This window comes from Erpetoichthys calabaricus, chromosome 7, assembly GCF_900747795.2.
Source record: "Erpetoichthys calabaricus chromosome 7, fErpCal1.3, whole genome shotgun sequence".
NCBI classification, from domain to species: Eukaryota; Metazoa; Chordata; class Cladistia; order Polypteriformes; family Polypteridae; genus Erpetoichthys; species Erpetoichthys calabaricus.
In genome coordinates this window covers 928,107-941,692 of record NC_041400.2, presented here as the reverse complement: position 1 = coordinate 941,692, position 13,586 = coordinate 928,107, and the positions used below count along the sequence as shown (strand labels likewise).

Here is a 13,586-nt window from a genome sequence, read left to right as displayed (position 1 = left end):
AGAAATTCTGTATTCAGGTGGTCCGTCGCGTGGTGGGTGCAGTAATGGAGCGATCAGCGCATACTCTCAACCTCTGTAGAAAAAAAGTGGGCCAAAATTTCGCCACAGTGCAGGGGCACAACCGTGTATTAAGCTGATGGGGGCAATTTTTTCACATGGGTTTTTTTTTTTTTCCCCTTCAATCAACCAACTGCTCCTTTAAAAACTGCGTATTGTGTTTACTCAGGCTGTCTTTTTAATGTTAAATCTGTTTGGAGATCAAGTGTTATGAATAAATAAATAAAACTAGAGGAAAGGGGCAAATTCTTTTTCACGGCCCTGTGTATTCTGATACAGGCAACAGCGGTGATAATTTCATTACAGCGATTTAGAAATGGTGCTGTAAATGTTCTGTAGATCCCATCATGTCATATTACATTTTATCATTCATTGTGGTATGGTGAGGGGGCAAATACTTTTTCACAACACAGAGCTCAATGCACAAGAATGAAAGGTGAGCGCTTGTAATGAAAACCTGCAGCCACAGGGGCTCGAGTCCAAAGATTTATTTTAACAGAAGACATAAAAAGCAACAAGTAGACAGCAGGAGAGACTTTGGGACGTGTGACATATCTGAGTGAATCAAGCTGACGGCCAAGTGTCCCTAAGTGGTGCCTCCGGCCAACAGACATGACAAGAAAAGCCTCTCACAGTGAGGGGCCTGCAGTTCCGCACAGCCTCAAAGCAGACGGACGACTTCTTAATTTGGAGCGGAGAGGGGAAGTTGCTTCAAGTTTCTCTTCCTCCGGCTTCTGGCAGCTTCATGCCATGCAGCTTGGCTGGCGATTTTCAAAATCGGATTGAGCAACGAGAAGTGCACACAAAAATGGAAGAGACGGCCATTGACCAACCACAACGTCCAGGGGCGCAGTGACGAAATCCACCTTTAGGAAACCTCCACCACTTGTCGCAACTTCTCAATTAGAGGAACGAGATCTTTTTCCAGGTTTATGATCAATCCTAGCGGGGATTACAAAAAAATAAAAAAATAAAAATGAAAGTGCTTGGTAAGCTAAAGGGGGAAATAAAAGGAAGAAAACAAAAGCAATGGCATCAGATTACCTGTGTTGGCGGTGCTGCTGGCTATGAAGCTTATGACAAGAGGCAGGCGGTTAAACTGCACAATCTACAAGACAAAAAACAAAGTCACGCAAGGTGGGCTCACTGGGGCCGCAGCCCACTTTAGCAACAGTAGCTCTGGACGGGACGCCAACATGAGCCGCTCATTAACCGAGACTCAGAGAGAACACGCAAACTCCAAACAAACACAGCCTGGGGATTTGAACCCAGAAGCACAGCTAGAGAGCGAGAATTTCAATTCATCACACCTGCTGTGTTAACTTGGCGTTGACGAGCCACATGCCAGGTTGTCAGTTTTATTTTACAAAGGCATTGTGGTCCTATGCAGGCTCCTCCCCCCAAAGGACTCGACTTGATGTGGGTACAGTTTTGGTGTTGGTCTTGATCTAAAGCTGATGACCCGACACATGCTGGTAATTCAGTTAATCTGAGCTGGCGGCCACCTGATCTCAATACATTTCCAAACCTCTCAGAAAACGTGACATGACTTTGTCATTATGGGTCACTGACTCTATCAAATGACACTTGTATCCATTGTCCTGATACGGACAGTTCAGGGTCCGTGTGTAGTTTTCATTAATATTCCCAGAGATGACAGGAGGACAGGTTACTCGGTGACCCTAAGTCAGCCCAGTACACGTGCGTGGATGTGTGCGTATGTCTGACCTGCAACGAATCGGCCTCTCATCCAGGGTTGGCTCCTGCCTTACGGCCAAGGCTGCTGTGACAGGCTGCAGCACCTGCAGGCCTTAAATGGACAGACTGGCTTTAGTAATGTAAATCCAGGCCAGACATGTCCACTTGCACCCGTTTCTTGGAGTTCCTGTCACATCTGGGTCCAAGGAAGTCAAGTTATGGCAGCCAGTGTAGCATAGTGCTTAAATCTTTGACTTTAGGCCCCGAGGATGCAGGTTCAAATTCTGTTACTGACACTGTGTGACCACGAGGGAGTCACTTCACCTACCTGTGCTCCAACTGGAAAGAACAAAGCAATGTAGCCAAAAGTACCCACATGATAAAATTATCAGTCAAATAAGTAAATGTCCTTAAGCTATACACTGCGTATAATAATGACATGGACTGATATCACACACACTTAAATGTATCAAGATAATACAAGAGCCGTGTTCACATACGCCACAGGCTGCCCTTCAGTCAAGTGCGACTGCAGCTTTCCATTCAATTACATTATTATTTAATATGGTAAATCGGAACAACAGCTACACGATTACTTAGAAACAAATAAACCAATAAATGAATACCTGGTAGGTGTTGTAGTAGCAGATTATGCTTTTATTCTTTGAAAGCCCAAGTTTACTGCCCTGGTCTGTTGCTAGTGCGAAAGTGGAAAGGAAGCCGGGCCTCAGCGCATATTCTGGAGCGTTATCGTTGGCCACTGCAGAAGAGAAAGGACAGCATGAGAGGAGCAGTTTGTCCAGAAGAATCCACTCCCTCCCTCCCAGTATGGTATCCCTGGCAGGCTCTGGTGTGAAGTGCAAGTGAATGGAGCCTGCTGGGTGCACACAGGGGGTTCTGTGCTGCCTCTTGAGGTCCTAGTGGTACTCAAAATGGAACTTACTAAACATCTCAAGGGGGGGTTTGGATACACCTGATGTAAGGTGACTGGAAGGCACCGTTCAAGAGAAGAGCAGAAAAGGAGGACAATCAAGACGCTGAAAATAAACAAGGACTGCAGAAAATACACCACCAGTGTGAAGTCACGAAGGGTACCTGGGAAGACAGGCTACTTAGGAGAGGAAGACTACTGTACAGGTGGAGTAATGGAAATATGGAAATCATGCAGCAGAAAAAACAACCCGAGATCTGGAAATGGCCGCGTTGAACGTCAACCCAAAAGAAATGACGAGGCAAGACCAGAAAATGGCCAACTAACAGGGAGCAGCAGCACGAGTTGGGTCTTTAAGGATGAACACACAAAATATGACCCGAGGCCGGTGTGAGGGGCTAATGCCTTATGGGTAATGCAGGAGCAACGGCTAACTTGATGGTCCAACTACGACCTCTGACCTGCTGTGTTACCCGAAAGGACTCAAACGCCGGTCACCTTCACTGCTGCCACATCAAGGTGCTGATCTGCGGATCTGTTGGACTGTGAAGAGTGACGATGGCAGGAGTACAAATGCCACGAGGTCTCTGAAGGTGAGCGGGACTCAGTCAATCGTTCAGTGGCTGAGGCTCAACACTCTGTGCTCCTGTATTAAGACAGGTCGGTTTGGATATATACCGAGGCTTTTAAATGGGAGCTTCTCCCATTTTCAAAAATATGTACAGCACACTCTTAGATATCCCAAGGAAATCCTGACAAACTTCTTTAAAACAAAAATGGCAGAATATTTCTTTAAATGTTACGTACTTCTTCTTGTATGTAGTCCTATCAGAGAAGAACCATTAGTGTCTTGTTGTCTGTTGAATGGACGTAACAAAATGTCTGATGGAATTGGTGACAATGAGGCGCAACGCTGAAGAGCAGCAAACAAACTCTAAACACGGATAAATAAAATCTCCAATGACTCCTGTCTCATTAGCCACCTGTCAGGTAATAACAATTCTTTACATGGATGTAGCGCTTTACACAGGGAGTGGGGAGCCACTTCAACCACCGCCAATGTGCAGCACCCACCTGGATGACAAGTTCACATTAGCATGAGCCGCCGTAATCCAGGGTCTTAATGAGGAGTTACTTCATGAGGTAGAAGTGCACACTAAACAAGAAGGGTTTCAGATATTTAAAGTATTAAAAGGTGTGCCTCAGTTTAAATGTTTGTAATACAAACTTAGCATTTGTCATCTTCTGATGGAGGTCCATAGAGGACTAGTAAAGGAGACCCTGAAATAGTCTTAAAACGATACCTCGCATGCTTAGGTTTGAAATTGGTCATTTAAAGCCCTCTGGGAGGGCTAGGACCACCAGTAAAGAATCAAATATCAAAAATATGATCGCGTAGAAGTCAAACAGGACAGCGAGGAGGGCCCGGCCTGGCTCCCCACTCCTGACGTCACACTTACACACACCCCTCCCCCATCCCCTTGGTCCGCAGCCTCTCTCTCGGATTAGCGCGAACATATCATTCCTGCAAATGAACTGTGATTCTTAGTGCGATGAGAAGTCGCAAAATCAACTGGAATGTTCAAGCAAATTCTACAGAAAAACCCAATCGAAATCTGTGAAGTAGTTCTCAGTTGAAAAGCAAACAGACAGACATCAGATTTTATATAGTCGACCCCCGCGAAGTTGCGGTTCAGAGTTCGCAGTCTCGGTCATTCATGGATTATTCCTTAGAACCTAACTAATGATTGTTCGTGGAAACCACAAATATCCTCCGCAATTTTTGTATGTCTTTTTTTGTGGCAATACTGTACTGTAGAGAGAACACAAAAGCAACGGTAGAGGAAAACGCGGCTTGGGATGGTGAAATACCCCTGTACTTAGAGGCAGGAGCTTTGAAAGTAGCCAACCCAAGAGCGTTATTCATTTCTCCTTGCTGCTGCCCTGTGACACATCTCCAGCAGATGCAGCCCAGCATTCCTGCATCATAACAGTTTACCGCGTGTAGGTCTCTTGAATGTTTCACCGAGTGTTCTCGTGTTTTTCATTTTGTTCTTCTTAAAGCCCTAAGATGCTGCCCAAGCACCTGAAGAGGCGCCACCCGAGGAGCTGTAAATCCTCTTCATTACATACCTTCATCGTACTTCACAGCTAATTCATCATCATCTTCAATCAATATCACTCATTAATGGCGAGTACCCGTACATTTTACTGTATTTTTATTAAATTACGTATTTACCCTACTTACCCCTTTATGTACTGTAATTCATGCAAGCGTGTTTTCTTTGGTGTAACATCGGTATTTTACATTCTAACACTGTGGGAGACATAGCAGTACAGGACTCTACAGTAGACGGGTTTACCTTTACATTCTTTTTTTAGGGTACTGTATTAAGCTGAGTTTGAAATGAAATTAAAGTGTTTTGGGGGCATATTTAGGGTTTAAACTATAAAAATAGGCAATTATAGGCATCTTTTGACCACATCCAAAATTTATGGTTTTTCACAATTTGCGGGTGCTCTAGGAACATAACCCCCACGAATTTCAGGGGTCGACTGTATAAAGAGATTTGTGAAAGAACATAAAACAAAATTCCTGCTGCACATTATTTTGAAGTTTTGTGAAAGGAGAAACTTGGACCCTTTGTATCCTATTAGGGCAGGGGTGTCGAACTGGAGGGCTGCGGTGGCCCTTTTTCCCTAATCAGTTTTCACTACTATTTCACTTCTTTTTCCCTGCCCCGTTTTTAAGGATTCAGCGCTCCGAGTTGATTCTGTTCTTCATTAACTGGCAGCCAAACAGAAATGAGACGTGAAACGAGCCAACAGGCGACCAGCTAAATCAGAAGATCAAACTCCAGCCAGATTCTCTCCAGCCAATCTGTTAATGAGAAGACGATTCTTGCCGTCGTTTAAACTCGTTATTCAATTCCACGGCTTGTTGCTGCTCTCCTTCTGCCACAGCAGACATTTCCAAAACTGTTCATTTTCTGTTTTTTCTAAGAACACCGTCAAAGTGTTTTGGTGACCTCAGCAGATCAGCCTTACTGAGACCTTCACCGTTCTTTATTTACAGATATTGTGTGACGGGCACAGGTGAGCTGGTCATGGTGGTGGCTCATTTTGTGTCTCCTTAGAGTTTGACTGCTTATTAAGGAAAAAGAAACAACAAAAGGGCCCGAGTCAAGTGAATTAAAATTAAAGCAAAAGAAGTTAATTTGCAGCCAAAACTGGTCACTAATGAAGAAGAGGGGTGGAAACCCAAAAAGCTGGAGGTCTTGTATAACCAGACATCAAGATGAATTCAACACATGTGGGGGGCTTTGTCATACCGCCGAGTCAGGAGGCACCAGAAATATTTCAAAGTGTGAGGCGATTCTTACAACACAAGACACGCAGATTAAACTCGAAAACGGTTTATAAAGAACCTGAACAATAATTAAAACAGGAGACAAGTCACCACAGTGCACCCAGAGTGAAGGTTACCTTTAATAACGGGAACGCCATCTCGGTCTGACACCACAATGGCATGAAGTCCTTCAACACTAGGAGGAGAAGAACAAAGTTTAAATGTTAGACACACATAATGCAAGATTCTCTTTCTTTTTTCCATTGATGTTTTCATATCGTTTCAAGTTGTCCAGCGTTAGCAACCATAGAGTCCTACTTTTTGAAAAACGTTATGTCCTTTCTCCATAAAACCATGAGATTACAATTTTCCCTTACTGACCACTACAAACTACATGGGGTAAGTAAACATATAAAACGTTAACTTTTTAGTGGAATATTCCTCTAAAAGCCAAACTCTCTGCTTACTTTACTTAAAAAGAAGAAAATGAAACCTTACGGCTGGACAGGCACGGCACAAACAACATATTAAAATGTGACACAGCCCAATCAGTTTGACATTTTTATAATATATTGGACTTGTTTACATGTGTTTTGGGTTCATGTTAGGTTTGGAGTTCTGAGGAATCACTTCCTGTAGTTTATTTTTGGATTCAATATGAATTGAAAGACTAACCCTCCATTAGCATTTTGGTTCCTATTGTCACAACAGCTTCATCAGGCATGACATATAAATTGGGCTGCAGCTCACTTTGTTTTCATCCCTCACTGGAGTCTACAGTCCATTGTGAAGTTCTTTAATGTAGTTCGCCGAATTCTACATAAGCCATAGCATTAGAATTAACTTTTTGGTTTCCATCTTCACTTCATATCCGATTTAACTTGTTTTAGACTTCATGGTTTTTCACTTCTGTCTGCCTGTTGACTACGTCCTGTCCAGCGTTCACCATTTCCTGGTTATTTTTCTCATAATAATCCTCAGACAGCTAATACCATCTAAGACAGACACAGTAGTGCTAGTGGTGTGCATCAGGACAAAACATTTGGCAGTCAGCAAGAATCGGATAGCGAATCAGACTGAAGGTCATCAAACCAGTCAGCCAGGTGGCCACTTAGGCCGGCTCATACATGTATCACACAGGACTGATGCTCATTCACAAAAGACTTCTTCGTTTTTTTAGAACAATTGAGACAAGAACAGGCCATTCGGCCCAAAAAAGCTCGCCAGTCCTCTCCACTTATTTCAAGTTGAGTTTTGAAAGTCCCTAAAGTCTTACTGTCCACCACACTACTTGGTCACTTATTCCATGTGTCTATGTAAAGAAAAACTTTAATGTTTGTGCAAAATTTCCCCTTCAAATTTCCATTATGTTAGAGAGAATGCTCAGAAGGGACTGGGCGGTCTCGTGGCCTGGAACCCCTGCACATTTTATTTTTTCTCTCCAGCCATCTGGAGTGTTTTTTTTTTTTTTTTGTTGTTTTTTCTGTCCTCCCTAGCCATCTGACCGTACTCTTATTCTATGTTAGTGTTGTCTTATTCTAATTCTTACTTTGTCTTTTATTTCTATTTTCTTCATTATGTAAAGCACTTTGAGCTACATTATTTGTATGAAAATGTGCTATGTAAATAAATGTTGTTGTTATTCACAAGTTTCCAGCTGTGTCCCCGTGTTCTTGATGAACTAATTTTAAAGTCACCGTCTCGACCCACTGGACTAATTCACTTCATCATTTTAAACACTTCAGTCAGGTCTCCTCTTCATCTCTGTAAAGGCTCAGCTCTTTTAATCTTCACTCATAACTCACCCCCTGTAGCCCCCCGTAATCACCCTAGTCGCTCTTCTCTGGACCTTCTCTAGTGCTGCTATGTCCTTTTTGTAGCCTGGAGAACAAAACTGCACATCCAACACTCCAGATGAGGCCTCACCAGTGTGTTATAAAGCTTGGGAAGACCCTCCTGTGACTTGTACGCCACACATCAAGGCGCTATATAACCTGACATTCTGTTACCCTTTTAAATGGCTTCTGAACACTGTCTGGAAGTGAATAGCTTAGAGTCCACTACGACTCCTAAATCTTCTTATATGGTTGACTTTTGATTTTCTGACCGCCCATTGTGTATTCAAACCTCACATTTTGACTTCCTATGTGTAATTCTTTACATTTAGTGACATTAAATTCCATCTTCCACAAGCCTGACAGCTGTCCAAGTCCTTCTGTGATGATATAACGGATTCCAAATTATCTGCTAATCCACCTATCTTGGTATTATCAGCAAACCTAACCAACTTGTTCCTTATATTCCTATCTAAATCATTTCTAAATATTAAAAATAGCAGCAGCCCCCGCACTGACCCCTGCTGGTCACCACTCTTAACTTCACCCAATTCTGATGAGGTTCCTCACACCATCACCCTCTGCTTCCTGTCTGAGCCAATTCTGCACCCATCGACATCACACCCTGAACCGACACTTTTTTTTAGTTTGATGCCCACCTCTCATGTGGCACCTTATCAAATGCTTTCTGAAAGTCCACATCAACAACATCATGAGCTCCACTCTGCTCGTATCCTTTTGTTGCCTCCTCATGGAATTCCAGCGTGTTAGTAAAACATGACCTCCCACTTCTGAGCCCATGCTGACTGTCCTGTCCTTACCAGGTGTTGCTCAATCTTATCTTTAATTCCTTCCATTCATTTTCCTGTGATGCCCATTAAGCTTACTGGCCTGTAGTTGTTTGGATCTGCCCGGTCACCTTTTTTACATAATGCGATGATATTTGACATTTTCCAGTCCTCTCTTTCCAGTCCGCAGTGACTTCCTAAACATATAAGTCAAGTGTTTGTATCAGCACTCGCTAACCTCCTTAAGAACTTGAGGGTAAATATGATCTGGTCCAGTGATTTGTTTTGCTGGATTTCAGCCTAGTTGTTGCACACTACACCAAACTGAAACAAAACAAAAAGCACCTACCTAGGAAGCTGTTTATAAAGATATCTTTTAAGGTCCTGCTGTTAAAAAAGAAAGACAAAAATATGTTTAAGTTAAATTGTTTATCTTTACAAAAAGGAAAAAAAGGGGTCAAATGTGGTGTTTCTCTGGAAATAAAAATGTAATTAATACAGAAACAGAATATAAAAGTCACCTTTAATGAACCAAAAGCACAAACAAATGCTAAACATGAATTGAAAATGCAAATGATCTTAAAAGGCATGATGAAATCTCTGTCAAAATAAATAAAACAATTTATCTTTTTCTACACAGGTGACAATTTTAAAGCAACAATAACAAATTAATTAAAAGATTGAGAAAAGACATGTACACTTCAATTTTCCAAGACTGATGAATTAAATACTTACATCTGCCATACTGCTTTAGGTAAAGCCAATCTGCATGCAAAAAAGAAAAAAAGTCAAATGAGAACAACCAAAAACGTGCACAGAGTGGATATAAAGTGATGTGACCTGCGCACGGACAAGTTTCAGGTAAAGCCCATGTCATATTACGTGACGTTTCCAGTGACTTTCTTCATTTACTTAATCTTAGCCAGTCCAGGCCAGTCGGCAGCACACTCCCATGAAGCCGGTCACCATAAAACTCAGACCAACTAATCTGTGACTGGCTACGACATTTTTGATTTTTCTCACTAGTCGGAGGGCAGGCCATGTGTGTGTGTAGGAGAGTTCACAGCATATTCGTGAAGTAGTGACGAGGAATAAGGAATACGCAGGTCTTCAACTTCACAAACAGGAGAGGGGCTCGTCATTCTCATGTCTTGTGTTTTAACATTCTTCAACAGAATAGAAAAGGAAAAAGAGCCGAGAGCGCAGCTCAGCTCGCTACAGCTGTTAACCCTTCGCATGGCACAGGCCAGGAGTGGACTGGGTCTCAAAACCAGCCCGGGCATCCTTCAACAAGTGAGTTGACGAGGTCGACCCACTAGGCCCATTATTCATTGTAATTGTCTTAAACTTTGTGACGAGTATGCGACTTGCTACTTGCTATGAGCCTATGATATGAACTCTATCTAAACTGTTGCTAAATTTAATCTGTACACTGTTGTTTAGACAACTTAAAATTTGATGACATGCTTAGAAATAAAATTTAATGAAAAATAAACATTTAGTAACACAGCTTACACGTTATTAGAGTACATGTCAAATGTCAATGTCCAAGTGCCAGTACCCTAGTAGGCTAATAGCTGCTCATTTACAATGGAATAAATGATAAGTTCATGGAACATTTCAATCGTGTGAGGTTAACGATAAACTGGAAATGTTCTGTCCCAATATGAAAAATTCCTATCCTGTGCTTTGTAACTTTATTTCATCATACTAATAATCGCAGCTGAAAAACACCAATTATCACTAACGCCGACGACCAGATGATAATAAAATGCATAATACATAAACCAATTATTAGTACTGAAGAATTTATAAATACGAGATAAAATTGCAATAATGTGCTAACCAAAAAGTAGCGGCTATCGAAACAGAAATCGGCAGAAGGCAGTTTTGACCTAATTTTTTGCTGCAACGTTATGTACGGACAACTAAAACAACCTGATGACGTAATACAGTCTATTATATAGGACTATAGAAATCGCAGTACCTGACAGATAATGCTTAGTAGTTTGGAAAATTAATTTTTATGTCAAACAGTAATCAGTACATAAAATTTATTTCATGAAACGACCAGCCCATGACCAGACCAGAGTCCACGGCCCACCTGGCATTGCCCTAATGGCCAGTCTGCCCCAGCACAGTGCCAGCTCTGTCAGGCAGCAACGGGGGCTTTGGCCCTCACAAACAGAAGAGAGGCTTGTCTGTCTTTTGTCTCGTGTTTTACGTTCCATGACAAAAAGAAAAAAGCAGAACTGGCCACAGTTGTTAATCCCTTCACATAATGCCAGTACAGCACTCTACTGGCTGTCAGAAACAGCCAGTAACCCAGTCGGTAAAGCAGACATGCCCAGCGGTTTTCAGTCATGTAATTTAACATGGAGCAGTGACGAGATCAGCAGGTGACAAGTCCCACATGCCCCACCACACAGTGTCACATAATGGGACATCGACTTAATGAAGGTAGAAGTTTCAAGGTATGTTAGTTCTATTAATAAATCATAGTGCTGGTGACTGCCAGGGTGTAGCATGTTGATTGGCACAAGCAGGTAAGAATATTAATGGACTATCACTCAATCTAAGCACACCCAGGGATCTCATCCCACAAACCCAAGCCTGCTGCATTATTAATAGTCCTCGTCCTCCTCATAATTTAGATGGACCAATAAAATGTATTTGTCCCATGAAGAATATTTAGCTTTCTACAGAAGCTCAATAAATGCATAAATAAATAAATAAAATTAATCAAACACACACTAGAATCACAAAACAGAAAAAAAAAAGTCCGACTTTGAAGTCACAGTAAGGCTTTATGCAAAGGAAAGACTGCCCTGAAAAACCTCCTGTCTATCGTAATACAGTCACAACCTCCGAGGACAAGTCCTAACAACAAGTGCCCAACAGTGTGGCAAAATGGACAACTGCCTGTAACAGAGCAGCTGCTATCAAAACAGAGGATGAGACACAGGAGAGGAGTCGGGAGGAGAACGTCGTTTCTTGGTGCAGAAAGAAATTACTGCAACTTAGCATCAGCTAAACCAAAGACTGACTTTTGCCACACTAAAGAGCCTCTACTCAAGGAGTGAATGTGGAGGTGGTGCACTGCTACAAGCGCTTGGGGGTCCACATTAATAAAAAGCTGAACTGACACCACATAAGAACAGGCAGAATACTTGTCCTGAATAATAAGAGATTGTGCTCTTTTAACGTGGGAAGTGACATACCCCAAGTACTGTGTGCCAAGTGACATTACACGTCAGTGTCACCTTTGCCATTACAGTACATTGGATATTGATGGTTAAATAAAAAAAAGAGAACAAGTCCCATCACACAGTATAACTGAACAACCAGAACAAGACACAACACACAGTGATGTCTGGTAATGCAAGTCTGCCCTTAAAACTAAAGAGGCTATCGAGGTACAGGTCTGAGAGTGACACATCGTGTCAGTGGGTCAGCCATGTCCCTGGGTATGAAGTCATTTATCGTGGAGCGGACTTTGGTCACCCATTGAGGATATCTGACCTGAAACAGCACGGTGAAGGTGCCACACATGTCCGAGCGGCTAATGAGCTGATGACACGGGGTGGATTCACTCGATACCTTATACCTCACCCTCACTTCTCCCAACGCTGACATGGTATGTTAATTAATTGTATGTTACCCCATGTAGCACATACTATAACCTACATTACTGGATACTACACTAGAACCAATTAAACTAGGCAATTATCAATGTACTTAATTTATCCGTTTATTTATTCATCTCCTAGAAAAAGCCAACTATCCCTCTGAGGGTAAATAAAGTTCTAATTACCTGCGACGGGCGTTGCAAAAGTCCGTCGCCTTTAGTTCTGGTGCGCTGCCACTGTGTACACATGGATTGGAGATCAAGTTTATTCCTTCCTCAGTTAATAAATAAACATTCTTACTCATAGGAAGTTATGGCGAGCGCTAAGGTGGGGGAGATTGTGAGGTCGCCCTTGTCCGACTCTGACAACGTCGTTTTTCCACCATGACGATGCGCCGGCGCACACTGCAAAGCGGACCGTTAAAACTTTGCACGAATCCGGCTGGTCGGACCCCCTCCTTATTCACCCAATTTGGATCCTTATGATTTCTGGATGTTCCCGAACATTAAAGAACCTTTGCGTAGTGAACTGTTTAGACGCGTGGTGAATTAAATGATGCGGTGAAAAACCAAATTGAGAGCCGAACTCGAGGTCACTTGGCTGCTGGCTTGAACAAACGGAAAGTACTGCTATGTGGAAAAAAGCTTCACTGCTGTGGTGAAGTCGCCAATAAATGAACAGCCATTGGCGACAAGGTTTTTTGCCTTGTTATTTCTCTCATGAAAGGCTAAGGACACTTGCAACGCCCCTCGTATCTAATTGACGTTGTAAAACGTTTGAAAATAATTTAACCAAACCCACCGCCATTTAAACACCCCAGTTTGCCCCATGGTCTGGCAGCAGGACTGCTTTGCAAATACATCTGTCTGCTGGAGAAAACTGAATTACAGAAGAGATTTAATGACACAGCAGGTCGTTTTTAAAAGTCGCGTTTGCCTGAAGTTGTCCAAAGCCAGCCAGCCAGCGAGCGAGCGAGCGAGCGAGCGACCCCAAATGAACGCTAAGGCCGAGTCTTTCAGTTCATGCCCTGCCTAGACGGTAATAAAAGGTCGCAATCCACGAATAACAAAATAAAATACCACAATGTCTGTTTTACTCACTCAACTGTCGTCCTGATTAACTGAAGAACTTATTGGAAGCCAACAGCATCCGCAAACCACAAGCGTTCCTGTTCTGTTCAGACTGAAATGTTTAATCACATGACTGGTCCCAGGAACAGGACGTCATTCCAGTGGTCTGCCTCATTCACGTGACAGGAAACCCTTTGTGCGTGTGTTGTAATTGCCATAGTAACCTACT

The 13,586-nt window shown here is 42.6% G+C and overlaps 1 protein-coding gene across 2 annotated transcripts; it reads right to left on the bottom strand.

The window, feature by feature from the left end:
- Positions 1 to 530: 530 nt before the first annotated feature.
- Positions 531 to 13,509, bottom strand: lamtor3 (late endosomal/lysosomal adaptor, MAPK and MTOR activator 3). 2 transcript variants are annotated; one of them, XM_028805113.2, is made up of 7 exons: positions 13,388 to 13,509; positions 9,394 to 9,423; positions 9,008 to 9,045; positions 6,173 to 6,231; positions 2,382 to 2,515; positions 1,102 to 1,165; positions 531 to 999 (listed from the first exon to the last, which is right to left on the bottom strand). In XM_028805113.2, the coding sequence occupies exons 2-7, from the start codon at positions 9,400 to 9,402 to the stop codon at positions 926 to 928; spliced, it is 378 nt and encodes a 125-aa protein (XP_028660946.1). In that variant the 5' UTR covers positions 9,403 to 9,423; positions 13,388 to 13,509; the 3' UTR covers positions 531 to 925. The 2 variants fall into 2 exon arrangements, with proteins under 2 accessions (XP_028660946.1, XP_028660947.1); XM_028805114.2 differs by having other exon boundaries at positions 9,008 to 9,042.
- Positions 13,510 to 13,586: the final 77 nt, after the last annotated feature.

What these genes read in the sequence shown, in the direction of transcription:
- lamtor3 (XM_028805113.2), bottom strand. An exon ending in CTTTATAAACAGCTTCCTAG is followed by an intron (nt 6,232 to 9,007) that starts GTAGGTGCTTTT and finishes TTCTCCTCCTAG; the next exon opens with TGTTGAAGGACTTCATGCCA. An exon ending in CAGCAGCACCGCCAACACAG is followed by an intron (nt 1,000 to 1,101) that starts GTAATCTGATGC and finishes AATCCCCGCTAG; the next exon opens with GATTGATCATAAACCTGGAA.